General features: G+C 43.1%; 1 protein-coding gene across 4 annotated transcripts in view; it reads right to left on the reverse strand.

The window, feature by feature from the left end:
- The window catches only part of CDC14A (cell division cycle 14A), a 172,660-nt gene extending 153,405 nt beyond the window's left edge, over window positions 1–19,255 (reverse strand). The window contains exons 1-2 of one of the 4 annotated variants that reach the window (XR_004289707.1): window positions 18,613–19,255; window positions 17,721–17,811 (exon numbers count right to left, since the gene is read on the reverse strand). Coding sequence is in view for 1 of the 4 variants with exons in the window: in XM_032360600.1 (XP_032216491.1) it covers window positions 17,721–17,811; window positions 18,613–18,661 (140 nt within the window). In the remaining 3 variants the exon portion in view is untranslated. The remainder of the gene's footprint in view (window positions 1–17,720; window positions 17,812–18,612) is intronic. The other 3 variants (XR_004289706.1, XR_004289705.1, XM_032360600.1) reach the window with 3 other exon arrangements.
- Window positions 19,256–19,813: the final 558 nt, after the last annotated feature.

Raw genomic sequence — 19,813 nt, forward strand, 5'->3', positions numbered from 1 at the left:
TACCTATGAATCCAAAATGAACTGTGTTTTATTATATCTAATTACTGACCCATCTTGGATGGTCAACAAAATCCACTCAAATGAATCAAAATGAAAAAAAAATCTAAAAATAAGCACCTCCCAGCATGATGAAAACAGCCCTGTTTCTATTACAAAGATTTCTTTGTCCTTGAGTTATTGGAAGCAACACTCTTGGCTAATATATCTCGTTTTTTCCTACTCAAACATGAATGCTTAAAGATAAGGTGAATCTAGAATTTTTAGTTACAGTTCTATCAGCTTTTCAGATTCACTTTGAATAAATTTCAGGAAAGCACAAAAAATTTGAAGCATCTAATTCCAGTTTCATACTAATCATTAGAAGCCAACTTCATTTTCAACTACAGTTTCAAACTGTATAGTTTCTAACTGCAGAGCCCATTTAGCCACCTCTACTTTTGGAAGCAACATGGTTAAGAAACACCTGTTTTTCACCAAACATCAGATAAGTAAACTAGTATACTCCAATAAGACAGGAAAAAGTACATCAAATACAAACCATGTCCTTAAGTTGATCTGTACTCTCCAACATGGTAGCCAATAGCCACCTGTGGCTATTTAAATTTAAATTAATTAAAGTGATATACCCTATTTCTATCGCAGCATTATTTACAACAGCTAAGATATGAGACCAACCCAAGTGTACACACACAGATGAATGAATAAAGAAGAAATGGTGTGTATGGACACACACATACACACACACACACACACACACACACACACACACACACACACACCCACACACACCCCGGAATATTACTCAGCCATAAGAAAGGATGAGATCACGCCATATGTGACGACATGGATGGACCTAGAGGGTATAATGATAAGTGGAGTAAGTCAGATTGAGAAAGACAAATACCATATGACTGTACTCATATGTGGAATCTAAAACAACAAATACATAAACAAACACAAAGCAGAACCAGAGAGCAAACAAAATGGGTGAAGAGGGGTGGGAGATACAGGCTTCCAGTTATGGAATGAATAAGTCATGGGGATATAAGCTACAACACAGGGAATATAGTCAACAGTACTATAAAAGTGCTGTATGGTGACTGACAGTAGCAAATTTGTGGTGACTGTAGCATAATGTATAGAGATATTGAATCACTATGTCGTACACCTAAAACTAATGGAATGTCAACTATAGTCAAATAAAAAAATTTTAATTAACTAATATTAAAGTTAAATAAATTAAAAATTCAGTTCTCCCATCATATTAAGCAGCCCATTTCAAGCATTCAAAAGCTACATGTAGCAATGGCTACTGATTTGGAAAATGAAAATAAAGACAATGTTCTGCAATGACAGAAAACACCAATCAAGATGAAAAGATAAGAGGAGAACAAAAATAAGTATAAAACACTAGAGAAATTGCCAAGTAACCTGAGTGACGTAAGGATAAAATCTTTGAAGAAATGGAGGTCCTTCCCCTTCAGAGGCTCACATAGCTCCCAACAGTAAAATTAGGCTCTGGGAATTCCTCTCCCCTTTTGTTCAAGGAGGTCATATTTCCAAAAAGACAATTAGAGACCTAGAGCAGGGGAGGAGAGAAATAGAAGGGATCCTGACCCCACTCTCCTCTACTGTCCCTCAAAGAAACAAGCTGCGGGAAGAGCATGAGACAGCTACACAGAAGCAGCTATACCTGCATCTTGACCACGACACCAGGTAAAGGGTAGATGAAAAGCAACCTGAACCCAGAGTTTCCCACATCACAAGATCTTAAAGCTAAGTGGGCCAGCTTTCATATTTCACAAAAAGGGGAGTGAGCCTCAAGTCATACTAAGAAATGCAGTCAAAACCTTTTGTACAGCCAAAAGCAATTTAAAAACAGGTCAGAATTGTTGAGGCGCCTGGGTGGCTCAGTGGGTTAGGGCCTCTGCCTTCGGCTCGGGTCATGATCCCAGGCTCCTGGGATGGAGCCCCCCATCAGGCATTTTGCTTGGCAGGGAGCCTCCTTCCTCCCCTCTCTCTTTGCGTGCCTTTTGGCATAACCGTGATCTCTGTCTGTCAAATAAATAAATAAAACCTTAGGAAAAAAAAAATCAGAATTGTTGCAGGCAAATACAAAGCTAACAAACTCTATCTTAAGGCCATTTTATATATTCCTTCCTCACAAGTGTTGACATTTCTAAGAATATATATGTATTTATAATAATAGAGTTTTGTGTTTTTATATTGTTTTCTGACTGGCTAAATACATTTTGAAAATGTCAAGATCATTGCGGGGAAAATGGTCATGGCTGCTCACACTGTTCTGGGTTATCACCAACTTTGATACAATAAAGCACCATGAATAAAGAACACACCTTCCAAAAACAAGCTTCTTTTTTTTTCTTTACTTTTTTATTTAAATTCCAGTTAGTTAACAGAGAGTATTAGGCTTGAGGTGTACAATATAGTGACTCAACATTTCCATACAATACCTGTGGCTCATCACAAGTGCTCTCCTTAATCCCTATCACCTATTTCACCCATCCTCCTGCCCATCTCCTCTCTGGTAACCAGCAGTTTGTTCTCTATGGTTCCATAGTATGTTCTCTATAGTTAAGGGTCTGTTTTCTTGGATTCTCTCTCTCTCTCTCTTTTTTTTTCTCTTTGCTCACTTGCTTTGTTTCTTAAATTCCACATATGAATGAAATCATATGGTATTTGTCTTTCTCTGACTTATTTGGCTACAGTCTCTAGCTCTACCCATGTCATTGCAAGTGGCAAGATTCCATTCTTTTTTATGGCTGAGTAATATTCCTGTGTGTGTGTGTGTGTGTGTGTGTGTGTGTGTGTGTGTGTGTATACACACACACACATACCACATCTTCTTTATCCATTCATCAACAGACACTTGGCTATTTCCATATCTTGGCTATTGTAGGTAATGTTGCTATAAGCACTGGGGTGCACATATCCCTATGAATTAGTATTTTGTATTTTTTGAGTAAATACCTAGCAACAACGTGCTTCTTTATAAGAATCCTCCTCACCCGAGGTGGGGGAAAATGGAAACACATTTAATAAGCCAGACCATTACTAGAGAGAAATATTAAAATACAAAAACCAACTGATATCAATTGAAATAAATCAAATGTGTTAGAGAGTATAAAATATGTACTTGGGCAACTTGTAAGCAAAGCAGGAGAATGAAGGAGTTGGGCTCAGGGTAGAAGAGAAGAAATGGAAGTAATCAACCCAGGGAAAGTGAATGAGGAGGAAAAACGGCAGAGATGAGCCCTATAGAGATGTAAGAAAGAAAAACCTAAGGACAGAGGGGACTCCTAAGCCTGAAGTCAATGACACTAAATAGTCTTCTCCATTCTGGCAATTCCCAGGAAGAGCCCTCCAGAGCCACAGTCAAGCAATGGCTACCACTTTTTCTTGGATAGGGGAGGGAGGGGTAATCTGGTCTCATCTGGGCTCATTTGGGCAGGGAAAACCGCGGATATATTATTTGATTATTTCAGATACCTTCAGCTTCCCCTCCAAAGCAATGAGGGAACAAACCAACAAATTAATCTCTTATCTATTTGTAAATTTTCCCTTGTAGGTTGGCAAATTATGGGTCAAGAACCAGGATGAAACTCATGAATTATTCAGTAAAAATCAGTCAATCTGTCTTTTATTTGGTAAGTATAAATAGCTAAAATCAAATTCTTTCCTGTTTCAAAAGGAAAGAAGTTCAAAGAATTGGAGTCTTGCAAGTAGGGAAGGGAGAGTCATCTCCTTCTGGGAAGAAAAAAAGAAATGGGAGCCCAAGATCAGAGCAATCGTTTACCAGGGTCATCCACTGCCCACAGGGTCACCCAGTACCCACAGGGTCACCTAACATCCACAGTGCTGGTCCTACAGATGTGAAGTAAAATATAAATTGGGCCTAGAAGACCTTTGGTTATACCCAAAATGTCTAACTCTTCTCATAGACTTATGAAGTGTATGACATATCATTATTTTGTGTTTGGTTTTACAAACAAACTCTAATTTAAGTGGGTCCATTCTCAGAAAAACTGTTCCTTAAAGCACTATCGTATCTTATTCTATGTATCAAAAGATTCATCTAAAAATTTTCAACTCCTCAGCAAAAAGATAAACCATGATCCAAGCAGCACTCATTCATTCCACAAAGTTTATGACCACCTACTCTGGGTCAGGCACTGTAAATTAGTATATTCATCAGAGTGCTGACAATGCAAAAAAAAATTTTTTTATTTTATTTATTTGGGAGAGGGGCAAGAGGGGAGGGAGAGGGAGAGATCATCTTGAGCAGACACTCCACACTGAATGTGGAGCCCGACATGGGGCTCAATCTCACAACCCTAAGATCATGATCTGAGCCAAAACCAAGCGTCAGATGCTCATCCAGGTGCCCCCAGGTGCCCCCCCCCAAAAAAACTGTTTAACTTCTTTATAAATAGGATGGAAAAATTCCATAAGATTATTGTAAGGCATACCAACTCTTCAATTTTTTACCAGCACTGCTGACAGTTTTTGTCTATTCATTCACTCACTCACTCAAATATTTACTGAAAGCCTGCAGACTGCTATTCCCTACTTAAAAGGAGCTCACCAACTAATGAAAAGACAAATAAACATTATACAGTGTGATAAATGCTGAGTAGCATAAGTACAGTGAGATTATATGAGATTATATACAGTAAGTACCTCCAAAGTACAATGAGATTATATATATGTGTGAATATGTATAAAATTTTGGTGACATTAATCAGTGCAACCCGTGGGCTCTACGCACCACCTATTATTTTCCCTATAACTGGAATATTATCCACCCCTCCAATGGGATGATGAAGTTCTTAATATGGCTGAAACTCATAATAATCAAATTTCAAAAAGGCTTCAACTGCTCAGCAAACACTAATCTAAGATCAAAGTACACTGCAAAGCCCTTATAACTCAAGGCTTCCATTCAAGCCCTTATGGCATAACAAACCACACACTGACACTGACTTCCAGGGAAGAGAGATGGCACATCAGAGAAACTCCCCAGCTCCATGTCAGTCATATAGAGTCTGACAGAAAACTAAAGACCACTGGGAAGCAAGGGGTTCGAATCCCAACTTGATCACTCAGTGTCTCTGGGCTCGTGCCTTATGGGATTCCACATCCTCATCTCAGATGAAGCTGCTGAATTAAGGCTTCTAAAGTTCTTTCCAAATGTTTTATCATATCATATACCAGCTTTCTAGCTATTATATACATTATAGGCTATTAGATATAATATATACTCTGTGTGTTTATGTGTGTGTGTGTGTATGCATATATACTAGAGTCGAAAGAATCTAAGATTCTAGGACACCTGGGTGGCTCAGTTGGTTAAGCATCTGCCTTCTGCTCAGGTCATAATCCCAGAGTCCTGGGATCAAGTCCCCTGTCAGGCTGCTATCAGGGAGTTTGCTTTTCCCTCTCCTTTCCCTCTCCCTCTGTCCCTCCCTTCCCCTCTGCTCATGTTCTTTCTCACTTGCACTCTCTCTCCAAAAATAAATAAATAAAATCTTTAAAAAAGAAAAAAGAGTCTATGACTCTATAGTTACACATATTGGTCAAACCCATTCAACAGTTCACATGTTTCCCAATGGCTACAGGCCCTAATGGATGCATTCCACCCTCCCTGTATGTTGAGTCTGGGTACATTTCCTTCAGAATATCTCCTCAAAGAAGGGGAAGAACCTCAGTTTCCTCCCTGAAATTCACGAGGCTTTCTGCACAGCTGGGGAACAAACCCACAGACCACAAAGTGGCTTCATAAGGTAGCAAGCTTAATCTCATTACCATTTATTTGCCTGCATAAAGTTTGACATTTGTTGAGATAGTAAAGGAAGGGGAGAATGCCAGTATCGACTCTGACTCCTGATCTTTGGTACATTATTCTACGTTTTTAGGAAAGTCCACAACACCGGAAATATGAGAAAGTTTTCTCTGCTTAGTACCTTCCCTCCCTGGGGCAAGGAACAAGGCCTTGCTGCTGCTGTAAAATAGGTTAGTGTTGCCACTTTGCCTTAAAGCCAAACAACAGACTAGATGGTATCAAGGAAGCTTCCAGCATCAGAGTCTCTCGTTCTGTGACTTCCCTCTTTGGAGCAAGTCAATTAATGAAAACCCCCCTCTGAGGCTCACAGTAATAAAAACAATAGGAGATTTCTTCAGGAATGCACTGGCAAAATTAAAATTCACTCCCACAGAAACATTCTCAAGCAGTATAATTTAACTCTTTATTCAATGGCAGATACTGAGGGAGAGAGGACTATGCAGACAGCATACTCACAGCTTTGATAGAAGACAGAATGATGACTGATGCCCTGTACCCTCCTCACATTTCATAAAGCAACGAAGGCCTTGAAAAGGAAAATAATTGGGTGCCTGGACACTTCAGTCGGTTAAGTGTCTGCCTCGGCTCAGGTCATGATTCCAGGGTCCTGGGATCGAGTCCCACGTCAGGCTCTCCACTCTTTAAGACCAAATGTGCAAGGAGTCTGCTTCTCTCTCTGCCCCTCCTCCTATTCATTCTCTCAATCTCTCTCTCTCTCCCAAATAATAAATAAATAAATTTTTTTTTTTTTTTTAAGGAAAGGAAAACAATTACTCTAAAACCCAGTGAAGATCATATTACCCCTCTAAACACTTGGAATTAAAAGCAAAACCTTCATACTTTCCTGTGAGGCCCAGGCTGGTGCAGCCCCTACCTCTCTCTCTCTCTCTTTGGGGCTTCATCTTCCTGGTTTTAATAGCTCCAGCCAAGCTATTCCTTTTAGTCCCTGCCTCAGGCCGTTAGCACATTCACCCTTCCAGGCCTAATTAACTTCTACCTACCCTCTAGGTGTCAGCTCTACTCACACTTCCTCAGAGACTTCTTCCCTGATCCCACACCCACCTCGGGCCTCACCCCACTTCACATATCCCCCTATGCTCCCACCCCACCCCCACAGGCCAGGCTCCATTGTTATGTGCTTCTTAGCTCTCTCCTTCAGAGTACTTACAAATAATCCTATGTCTGAATATTGGACCAATATCCTCCCTACCGCCCACTGGACCATAGAAGCTCCAGGAACCTGGAGCTGGGTTTGAATGTGCTCACTGTCATGTTACATCCCTAGCACCTGGCACAGAGATGACTGAGTAAGGAATGAACGACTGAGATGTGGTTGGTTCATCTGCAAAAACCCTGCCTGTTTCCATTTAATCCTTCTAAGCCATACACCAGATTAATGTGGGGAGAGATATCAGGTATTACATTTTGTTTATCGATGGTCACATAATAAAACTAACTGGACAAAATTAACAAAAATGACCTAAGACATAAAGGCAGTAGAGGGGAAGGAGAACAGCAGGATGGCCCACCTCTCTGCTGCCGGGAAAGGTCTAGAGTCCAGCCCCACCACCCCGCTTCAGCCTGTATCTTTACCACCGGCTAGCTCCCCAGGTGGCCTGCTCCAGAAGTAACCCCCAGTCTGAAAAGATTCATCCTGACTATACATCACCCCAATTCCTTTTGTCTTAGCAGCCCCTTCAGTTCTGAGAGTTTTGCCACATTAAAATCATCCTAAGCCTTTACTTTCGGGGTTTTCTAGAGTGGCAGCCAATCTGCTTGGGGCTTGTGAAACAGGTGCAAAGTCGGTTAGGGGCTATCAGAACAGGAAAGGCACTCTTTAACAAGCCCATCCTTCACAGCTTCCTAGAAGAGGCCTTTTTAAAACCTTTTTATCTCACATTTAGGGGAAAAAAAAGTCTTTAACATTTCAGATTAATCCAGATGCAGAGAATCAATAACTGACTACCAAGACTAATGTAAATGCTGTATCAATACCATGCCCTCTTAAAAGAAAGAGAAATGTATACAGTAAGAAATCAGTTATTTGGGGCACCTGGGTGGCTCAGTCAGTGAGGGAGCTGACTCTTGATTTCAGCTCAGGTCATGATCTCCGGGTCGTGAGATCGAGCCCCATGTCCAACTCTGCACCAAGCATGGAGCCTGCTTGAGATTCTCTCTCTCCCTTTCCCTCTGCCCCTCCCCCCTTCTCCCCCTCTGGCTGGCAGGCAGGCAGGCAGAAAGAAAGGGAGGGAGGGAGGGAGAAAGGGGAGGATACGGAGGGAGGAGGAAGGAAGGAAGGAACGAGAGAGGGAGGGAGGGAGAAAAAAAAATGAATGAATAAATAAATCAGTTATTCAAGGATCCCCAATTCAGAAATCCCAATCTGGAATAAAAATGAGAATTATAAGTGAGCCAATAAACAAAGTCATACTGTTTCTTCTAAAGCCTGCCACAAAATCCATGCCCTTTTTTTTTTTTTTTAAGATTTTATTTATTTATTTATTTATTTGAGAGATGGGGAGAGAGCACCGAGAAAGAGGGAGAAGAAGACGATTCCCTGCTGAGCAGAGAGCCCAATGTGGGGCTAGATCCCAGAACCGTAGGATCATGACCTAGGCCAAAGGTAGATGCTTAACCAACTGAGCCACACAGGTGCTCCAAAATCCACGCCCTTTAGCCATGTTTATAAGAAAGTTCCATTCTCACACAGGGTCTATTTAGTCTTACTTTGTACCAAAGGCCAATAAAATATGATGTCTGGTTTCTACGTCCATAGTATATTAGACTCATAAGACCATAGGGAGGAGGAAGTGATTAGGGGCGGCTACACTGATAGTAATGTCAATAGCTAACCCAATAGTAAGCAGCACCTAAAATGTACTCAACTCCTAGTAGTTAGCTATCAATAAAAACTGACTGAATAAATTAAAACCACTAAAAGATAACAAGATGTTTAGCAAACAGGCACCATCTGCTACATAAACCAAGAGCCCTTCATTCCTTAGAAGCAGCTAAAACCATCCCTGAATTACAGTGAAACTGTACAACCAATGAACTTATAGTAATAGAGTCTGAGTATTACAGAAAAACAAAAGGTAAATCATAAGAGGTAAACTCTTCAAGAAGGCAGAAATGCAGATTCACCTTAGAAAAGTTCCACAAATTATAAAACTGTTTTCATATTCCAAGATGTGATTTCCCAACTGACTCGTAAGAGCTGCCTCCCTGGAATGCCACATTCCCAAACACAACCAGATAAATGCATTACTAGAACATACCCACCAAGGAGAACAAATGTGAAATAAACCATCTTTCCTGGTTCTCCAAAACAAAATTAAATTTTATAACCAAAGAACAAGTCCAAACCAGCAAATTCTTCATCAATAGGATGTGAAGAGCTTTAAGACCAAAATATTAAAGTGTATAGATTAATACATGAAACATTTTATTCAGGGGCTCTGAGTTGGTTGAGCCTCTGCCTTTGGCTCAGGTCATGATCCCGGGGTCCTGTGATGGAGCCCTACATCATCAGGGAGACTGCTTCTCTCTTTCTCTCTCTCCCTCTGCCCTTCCCACTGCTCGTTCTCTCTCTCTCTCTCTCTCTCTCAAATAAATAAAATCTTTAAAAAAAAAAACATTTTATTCAAAAACTATAATTCACACACACTATTTCTTATAAAGGAACTCACTGTCAATTACAAGTAACTGTGATCATTCACCAGATGTTTCCAAGTTGTCAGAACCAGAAATAAACAGTACATACTTTCAATAAATAAGGTGATATTTTGATGGTTCTCATTCAACATCTGATTCTTTGGTGGTCCTGGAAGTACTTAGATGATTAACAAAATTCAAGTTTTTTGTTGGTTTTTTTTTTAAGATTTTATTTATTTATTAGACAGAGAGAGACCACAAGTAGGCAGAGAGGCAGGCAGAGAGAGAGGAAAGGAAGCAGGCTCCCTGCTGAGCAGAGAGCCCGATACAGGACTGGATCCCAGGACCCTAAGATCATGACCTGAGCCGAAAGCAAAGGCTTTAACTCACTGAATCACCCAGATGCCCCAAAATTCAAGTTTTTTTTTTTTAGGTAAATTCAAAGTAAAGCTCAAAAAAAGTTTTTTTGTTTTTAAAGAAACAATGAATTTGACACGTAGCTTAGAAAGCCCAGTTCAAATCAGGGAGTCAGAAAGGAACTTTAGATCACTGTCCCATCCACCTTCTCAGTTTTTAAACAAGTAAATATCTAAAACTCCTGAGCAAGCATTGTCTGTTTTCTCCTTAAAGATCACAAAACACAAAGATTCCTCCTTTTACTTTCATTGTAAACCCCCCTTTTTACTTCCTTTCCCTATTCCCAAAACAAAACCAAGCACTAAAAAGGCAAACCTTTCTCTGATTTACATAATTGCCTACTATAATGTATCTCTTCATCCCAGTCATCCAGACCAGAAATCTTAAACTTACATATTCAATTCCTCACCACCCCCCTCCCTGACCTGGTCAATCCCAAATACAGTCAATCCATCCCTTCTAGCTTCTTCCTCCTATTCTCCCTCTGGCCTTTCTGTTCCCACTGCTACAACCGTAATTCAGTCCTCCCACAGCCTAACCAGACCCCACTTCCCAGCCTAAACCAGAGCTCTCTGCCACTGATAAACCCGCACAACAGAGGTCCAAATGGTTTTCTACCATGTAGTCTCCAACTATGTGTCCAACCTCACCAGGGACCTCTATGCCTTCAAACATTTTGCCTCACCTAAGAGAATCTTGCTAACTCCAAACACTAATCTCTACTTTCTTTCCTTCCTCTTCTGCTCATTCATTCATTCAGCTAAAATTTCTCGAGCACCAGCTGTGCGTCAGGCACCGTGCTGGGTTGTAGGGATATAATGGTAAACAAAAACAGGTAGTACATGTCCTCACAGAGATGGTAAAATACACTCTTTGCTCTTCTGTGCCCTTCGAAAGCCAGTTCAAACCCCTCTATGAAGTTGTTATCACCCTGGGTGGTAATAATCTCCATGTCTCTTGGATTCCTAAAAAACACCTTTGCAGCTTTATGCCATATTTTCCCTTCACTATGTTTGTATTCACTGCCTTATGTATTTGTGTACCCCCAAAGCTTTAGCCCAGAACTCCACACTGAAAGCTAGCTCACCTAAATGGTGGTTCCTTCTCCAGCAATTTCCACCTATTTCTAAGTTTTAAGTTTCTTTTTTTTCACTTCCTATGAAAATGCGTCAAGGGTCTTTTTTCTTTTCCTTTTCTTTTAGGCACAAAGGTGTATTAAAGCTGTGGGTAAGTAAAAGTCATTTGCTTCGGGCTTTGGAATGTGTTTATGAACTTACAAATGAGAACATCTGATGTCTTAGGAATCTACTTCAAACAAAATAATGAAGCCGCCCCATGGTGATTTGGCATAGAAAGAACTTGGACGGCAGACAGCTCCCCATTGGACACTCCGACAGCCATTTGGATCCCTCTGTCAGGCCGCCTGATTAAGACCGCACTGAGTTTTAACTGAGTCCGTAGCACCTTAGTTAAATTTTGTGTTTTTGTCAGGCTCATCTCAAGCAAACTGAAAGAACTGAATCATAATTTGTCCTTATGAAGATTAGAGATAGACTACCCACTATGAAGGTCTAATAAGTCAAAACAGCAAGTATGTTTTTAATGATTTATTTATTTATTCTAGAGAGAGCACACACTCAGGGGAGAGGGGCAGAAGGAGAGAAAAACTCAAGCAGACTCCACACTGAGTGGGGGGCCTGACTCGGGACTCAACCCCATGACCCTGAAATCACGACCTGAGCTGAAACGAAGAGTTGGCCACCCAACAGATTGCACCATCAGTGCACAGCAAGTATTCAATTAAATCAATACCTAGAAAGTAAAATTTGATTCTAGTATGCCACTGAATTTAGAACTGGCTGGTTCATGTATACACAGAAATGTGCATTTATTCATCACATATACTATGTGGTATTCTTGGTGGTTATATATACACATACACATACATACACACCTAAAACTTACATGTTCAAAACAGAGGAGAAGAAAAAGTAGCACTGAACACTGCTGGGTTATTTTTGCAAAATTAGGATGGAAGAAAGGAGAAAGGGAGAAGAAAGGGGTAAACACGTCATCTTTTAAAGCTAGAGTTTTCTTTCTGAGTTTTTAGAAGAATTCTATGTAGAAATGATTATATCTTAAGTTACAACAGTTAAGAACCAACAACATTTCACTAGACAGCCTGCAAAGGAAGTTTTCAGAAGCTGGGCTTCTTTTGTTTTCATCCATCTTATTAATATGGAATGATAATTAATTCAATTTATTTATTAATTTATTTAGTCCACTGCAAGGGGGGGAAAAAAAAGCAAAATTACACCCACAAAAGTGGAAGTGGAAAAATCATTTTCATTACCAGCACATATTCCTAGATACGGCCTAGACATAAAGTCAGTGCTCACACCGTCAGCAGCTCACTTCTAACCAAAGCCATCGCCGCTCAAGTTAGAAGGGCCAGGCCTGCCAGGGAGGGGCGAAGCCCTTCTGTACCCTCCCCACCAGCCTCCAGCTCAAGACAACTGGGAGATTGCTAGAAGCCTAAGATCATGAACTCCAGGGCCAATTACCCACAGCCTGAATCCCAGCTCAACAACTTAACTACAGCTCAGTGACCTCTGAGTCTCAGCTTCCTTGTCTCTAAAATGGTCATAATAATGGCACCTAACTCCCAGGGTTCTTCTGAAGCCTGAGTGAATGCATACAGAGCACAAGAACACTACCTGGCACGGTAAGCCATTGTTATGATTTGCTTTTTATTCCAAAACTCAACTATATCTCCTCTTCTTTCACTATCATAGCAACTGATAATGAGAGCTGGGGCACCAAATGATGGCCCTAAGATGCTATAAGATCATATATTTGAGCATGTCCATAAAAGCATTAGCCTTTCCATTAAATTAACCTACTTGCCATATTATTTGAAATATCTTAGATTTATTTATTTTAGAGAGAGAGAGAGCACGAGCAGGAGGGGCAGAGGCAGAGGGAGAAAGAGAAATTCCACCCATCTCCTCTCTGAGCACAGAATTGAAAAGGGGCTTGATCTCGTGACCCTGAGATCATAACACAAGCCAAAACCAAGAGACAGTCACCCAAAGGACTGTGACACCTAAGCACCTCTGCCACATACTAAATTGAAAACAAAAATCAAAAATAAAAAGGGTTCCTTCTCACTCCATTCCCACAAATATTTCCAGGCAAGGGAAGTTTTTCTGTATTTCTCTCAAAGATGTCCTAATCCACATTCTGACTTATACCTCTTCTATAGACTATAAAAGAAATCATTCTTCTATATATTATTTACCCAAGAATCCCTGGCTGCATTAATATCAGGGTGCCTTAATAGAGTTTAAATGAAAACTGAACATTTTAAATTATTTAAATCTTCAATTGAGCTAATTAGTCCTCATTAGAGGCTGCTCATTCTTCCATACTAAAACAGTGGGTGAAATGCTTCAAGTCACTTCAGAAACTGCTTAATATTCAGTCCCCAGAGTATGTCCATGAAAAGTTCTCTCCTGCATTCTCAATACCTTTCCTTTGCAAACATAGTGAGAGGAAAGATAAAAGTGGACAAGGCTGGAAATGGAGACCCTCTACACTATCCTTCACAGCAAACTGGCTTTCCATGTGTTAACATCCAACCCTGTTCCCATCATCATAGTCAGGAGGGGCATACAAAGGTTACAACAATTAACATATTTCATCTCACTAACTTTTGAGCCAAAAATATGTGAGCCAAGTTATAAAAAGTAAGCCTCTATTTGGATTACAGGGCCCCATTCCAAAAACCAAAGAATTAGCCTTTCTGGAGAGCTGCGTGTTATTTGTAGCTTAATCAAATACAGATAAATCTTTGAAAGGCTCCCTTTTTATTGGGCTATTTTTGTCCCATGGGTGTGTTAGCCTATACTCTGATTTTAATCCTGATCTGTGAAATCGTAACCCAAGAATAAATGTATGGCTTTCTTATCAACCATATTTTACTAAAACTGCTCAGGCCTTTATATTAAGGTGATAAATTCTGTATTAAAATCACACAGAAAATTCAGACTTCCATTTCTAATAAATCACCTCACCTCATGGTGCTACTCTGTTAAATCTTCTCCACCGGCTTCTCAGAAGGTTGCCATTACAATCATGGAGTGCTATCATTCCTCTTAGAACTAACTAAACACCTGCGCAAAACACAGCTGCGTCCAGAGGACCGACAGACAGCCTAATATTTAGAGTCTACTTCCTGATTCAAAAATAATAGTTGCATTTCCAAGGTGATAATTTAGCCAGAGAGGTGGCATTTCATTTATATGTTCAGTGAGTAAGGACACAGTTATAAGGCTGTACAAGGCCTGCATGATAATGTATGTAAACACACTCCTTTCCCTGGAGAGGTGTACAGTATGATTTGACGGTCAAGACTTTTCCCCCCACAGGACATCCTCCACAGAGAGAACACAGGTTACTATACATGCTTCCAGGGGCTTTGTAGAATCTCCATCCTACCCTTCCCAAAGAAGCAGCGCTGACAAGATGAATTCCCAGGCCTCTGCCCCTCTTTCTTTTCTTCTCTCTCTCCACCGTTTGTCCACCTCTTTCTCTATTTCCTCTTCCTTCCCTTGCTCCTCTCTTCCTAGCCTTGCCTGTGAAATACGGACTTTGACATCTCCTCTGTCTTCCCCCAAATCACACCATTCTCGCAGTTTTATCAACCCTTTGGGGAAAACTCCCCAAATTTAAGAACGTCAAGTCTATGTAATGACCCTTAAATTCCTTAAATTCAACATGATCAAAATGGAATGCCTGATGTCCCCATTAATCCCAATTCTTCCACACTACTTCTTGCTCAGTGAATGGCCCCGGCAGGCTCCCTGGGACCGAGGTAGTCTTAAGGACTTCTTTGCCTCCTCTTTTGCCTCAGCAACCCCCAACTCACCCACCTAATCTGTTGCCAGTCACATGGATTCAGAGCTCTTCTTTCTACCACCACTGCCACCAATCCTACTCTAGGCCTTTATTTCTTCCCCTTGAACATTCTAGAATTTTTCTAAGTGGGCTTCTATTTCCACTAACCCATCTTAGATGATACTATAATATTAACTTTTTGAGAGAAGATATACGTATTTCAGAACCAGAGGGTCTGGTTTCCAATTCCAGCTCTGCTACGTCTTCATTCTGTGACCTTGGGTAAGCTACCTAAACTCTCTGTACCCTAACTCTCATCATCTCTGCACACTAAGGATGATAACAGCGCCGGCCTCATGGAATTGTTGTGAAAACAAAAAGTTGTGGGACACCTAGAACAGCACCTAGCATACATTTAAACACTCAGTAAATATTTGCTATTACTTGCCATTAGCTCCATTCCGGTCACACCATGGACTTCCCCAAAACCATGCAGGAGTCCAAAGGCTTCCATTGAAACTGCAGATCCCCACCCCGCCATTCAGTCTACACCCTGCTGACCTTTCAACTTCATAATGCACACCCCCATGGGACCTGAATACATACCAGGTAAACTGGGGGACTCACTAGTCCCTGAACCCACTCTGGAGCCTCCTTTCTCATCCTTGCTTTCTTGTTTCTGGGATCTCTCCTGATAAAACTCTGTCCATCCTTCAAGCCAACTGTAAGTCCTCCAGGAAGCCCTTTTCTAAACACTTCAATCAAATATGCTCCCACCTGCCTGGGAACTCCTCTTAGCACAGGGCCTATGTTAACCTGAAGACAGTTCTCTATCTGTACTGCTCACTGCACTACTGTCATTCTCCCTATAGGCTTGTGGCTCCTCAAAGGTCCTATGTGCATTCATCATCGCCATACTCTCCAGCACCTAGCCATGAGTAATATGTTGGGGGGGTCACAAAAAAGATGGAATCACGGCTAATCAGAACCATGGCCACCGCTGTGGCAAGGCAGCTGGGCAAGTCCAAACCAAGAGAAATGTATGCTCTGCCCATACTGGAGTCCTCGTCATAGTTTCAGAAGACATCGAAACTTGTAATAGAAATGGGATGGTCTCTCCAGCGAGTCTTTCTTTATAAGACACCAAAAATACAGTAGAATAAATCTAAGAGGAATGGGATTTGTCACCCTATCCTAAAATACACAAAAACAGTTCCTCACATATGCTCAATACTACAATCAAAAAACCATCCAGCAACTGTGTTTAGTGGTTAAAGGCCAATTCCTGCTAGATCTACCACTTAGCCACCCCTAAAGAGGTAACTCAGACCTCAACAACAGAAGCTTGTTCCGTGATATATTAACTGCCTCCGGCATGTCAGTCACTACAGAATGGAACACCGTGACACATACACAGTCCCAACCCTCAGACGCACAAGAGGTCCCCAAACCCTAACCTCATGAAAACAAAGCCACAACAATGCACATTGCCAACAACAGAGTGCACACTCAATAAACAGCAGTGATGTCATCCAGGTACCCCGGGTCAGGGAGCAGGCCCGGCAGTCCTCCATTCTGTCTAGGGGCAGAGCTGTAATCTGACACCACGGATTTAGACCTCATTGCCGCCGCCGCAACTCTGGGCATTCATAAGCAGCAGCAAAGGGCTCTTTCATTCCCACTTCAGCCTTCAGCCATTCAAGAAGCATCCTGCCTCCAGCACCACTAGGAGAAATTCCCCAAGACCCCAGTTTCAAGAATCCCTATGGTGAAGGGACAGTTAAAGATGGTTTGCCCTCAAATAAAAGATAATGCTCCTAAAAGTGGAGAATACTTTCACTCCTCAAATGCCTGGGTGGTACCTACAAATCCTTAGGCAGATCAGCCAAAATCCCTTTTAAGGTGACAAGTCCGAGGAAGCTCACTATGGTTCATTAAACTCGGTTCATGTAATTGCATGTTTGGTTAAACAACAAAAGTCAAATTAAAATGTTTAAGTTAAAATATATTGGACTACTCTGCAACACCAGCTCTTTTAAAGAGAACACACTCAAGTCAGTTCAGCCTTCCTATTATTATCTGTTGCTTTTATTGAGTGGAGGTTTATCTCTCTTTAATTAAATTTTTACTGCCCTTAAAAGTACTAAGATAATCCTTTCCCTGTAAATTAATTGCTTTTCACAGAAAACAGTTCCCTATTCTTATTTTACACTCTCAAATCCTAATCCCACAGAGGCAAAGTAACCGAAGAAAGTAAATCAGCACTCCCATACCACTTCCTCAAAGACAAAGAAAGTAATACTCTGAAGCTTGGGGGCACCCAAAGAAAATCACCCAATAATTTCTCACACAGGTAAAACCTTACTCATAGATAAGACGTGGGTACAGCCACCTCCAGCCAAACATGTCCCACTTTCCAAAAACGAGCTGCAGAAACAAAAACATCCTGCGAGACAACAGAAGCCTTGTGAACTGGAAAGCTGAAGTGCTCCTAATACACACACTTCCCTGTACTCTGTGGGTGCCCCATAAATACTCCCCGGCTGATTCACAGGCCAATTACAGTGGCTAGCAAGGACAGAGAGTCTCCCTGGTCCTACTCTGGGGAGTGTTAGGTAACAGAAAGTTGCAATTTGTGGTGGTGGCAAGAAGAGCTAATACAGACAAAGGTTTAAAAGGAGTGGGGTGTTGACAGGTTCACATTATGTTAACTTTGCCTGCACCTCTCACCAAGCACCTGAGTCTTTAAAAAATGGTATTGTGACTTACACCATGGGGGGGGGGGGGGGGACGTGAATAAAACTGCCATAAAGGTGCATAGGGTTCCCTCACCAAAGAGCCAACAGGCTAAAAGATTGAGAAAAAAAAAAAAAAAATAGAAACTTACTTTTCATAGACCAGCTCCTCATCGATGGAGAAATAGTGGGTATTTACAGTGCTTTTTGGTCTATTCCTTAAAGTAGCAAAATATAATCGATCTGAAAGACAAGTTTAAAAGACGGGAGAAAACATATGAGAAGTAGGGCAGCTGAACGTGGAGAGTGGTGATAATACACGAAAGATCAAAATAATAACTGCTACCCATTATTTAAAGACCCCAGTAACACGTGGAATTCTTGCAGAAACCTGATCTCTCCCAGAAACCCAGAGACCCAAGAGCACAACAGAGAGGTGAGAAGGGGACCCAACTGAGACACTCAGCTAGGGGCTGGGGGTGGGGGCAGAGTTCCCACATCTCCCCTGTTTCAGGCCAGCAGGAGCGGACAGAAGCTGGGGGTACCCGTAGAACTGGAGATGCAAGTTTGGCTCAGACATCTCCAGACCTCAGCAGCTGCGGAAGGGGAAGAGAGGCGAGCCTGCAGCTCCGAAGACTTCAAGAAGAGGAAGGGAGGAAGAGACAGGGAGGTGTGACTGGGGGGTGTCCCGAAAACCGAGGCGATCAAGAGCAGGATAAAGGAGACCGAAAAAATCAACCGGAGCAGGATCCCCACGGGCTGCTGTGTGCAGAAGCCGGACCGAAACCGGCGCTGTCCCATTACCGGGCGGGAAGGCCAGCCCAGGGAGCTGCAGAGGGAACCAGGGACGCAAGAAAGACAGAGAAGCCGGAAGCAGGGGGTCCTCGGGGAGAAGGTAGTACAGAGAGGGGACGAGAGCGCGCGCAGCGGCTGCAGGACACCAGGGGCCCGGGGAAAGCCGGAGACAGCGGTTGGGACGTAGGGGTAGAAGTGAAGAGTTGGGGGCGAGGGAGGGTTGGAGGATGCGGGGCGGCTGCTGCTCACCTTTCATGAACTCGCAAGCCCCGATTAGTTCCCCTGACTCCGCTGCCATCTTAAGCGAGATACGCACGGGGGAGGACTAGGTCGTGGCCAGCTGAGGTCACCCGCCCCCGGGGGCTTCCCCACTGCCCAGGAGCCGGGAAGCTTGCAGTCCCGAACACCGAGCCCGCCCGAGAGAGGCAGCAGGCGCCGAAGGCGGAGGCGGCTGGGGGGTCAGCGCGCGGGGCGCCCCGGGGACATTCCGTGGGGAACCCGAGCCCGCTCCGCGCGGGGCGCACACGCCCCAGGCTGTAGCCGCTCCGATTCGGACCCGGCTCCTGCCGCTGCTCCGCCGCCGCCGCGCCAGGGAAACGCAGACCAGCTCTCACAGCCGGGCAAAGTCTTCCCCCCGCTCCCAAAGTGATCATGGAGGAGGAGACGTCTGGCCCCGATCGCGCCCGTGGCTACTCGTGCGACAGCGGGCAGGACTCTGGTGCCCGCCGGCTGGCAGCAGCTGCTCCGGCTCCTCCTTCGCCACCTCCTTTCAGCAGCAACTCTTCCTCCTCCTCCTCCCCCCTAGGTCCGCCCTCAGACCTTCCTCCCCGCCCTCCCTCAGCCCCCTCCACTTTCACGGCTCTGCGGCCATCCCTTAAAGGGACAGCCCCGCTCCTTTCTCGGTGCGGGCCCCGCGCCCCAGTTACCAGGCGCCCCGCGGGTCACTAGGAGCCAGTTGCTAAGGCTTTGTTGCCGTCCTCCAATTGCTGTACAGGAAACGGGGCTCTGGGCCCAGGGGAGCCGGGCGGGGCCTCCAGACCAGAAACTTATGAATGAAACGGTGGAGTAGGGAGTGGATGTCGGGAAGGGCGCTCTTTCGGCTTCACTGGCAAGGATGCGCCGGCGCCCCCTTTTCTGCACCCACTAAGCCTTCTTAGATTTTTCGTCTCCGTCTCTCTCGCGCCCCCTCACCCACGTTCTCCTAAACTCTTGAGCGCGCGAGCGCGCGCACACACACACACAGACACACACACACACTTAATACCTCAGATCTCCGGCCCAGCCTCCTATTAGCAAATCTTTCAAGCACTCCGCATTCCCTCCACCACTGACGGACCTTCATCTTTATTTAAAAAATGATGAAGTTTTAAAAGAAGCGCTACCTCCTCGCTCCAAAGAACATGTACCGATTTCCTCTACACACACTGACTTTTGTATAATTTGTGCTTTG

This window comes from Mustela erminea, chromosome 10 (assembly GCF_009829155.1).
Source record: "Mustela erminea isolate mMusErm1 chromosome 10, mMusErm1.Pri, whole genome shotgun sequence".
Taxonomy (NCBI): Eukaryota; Metazoa; Chordata; class Mammalia; order Carnivora; family Mustelidae; genus Mustela; species Mustela erminea.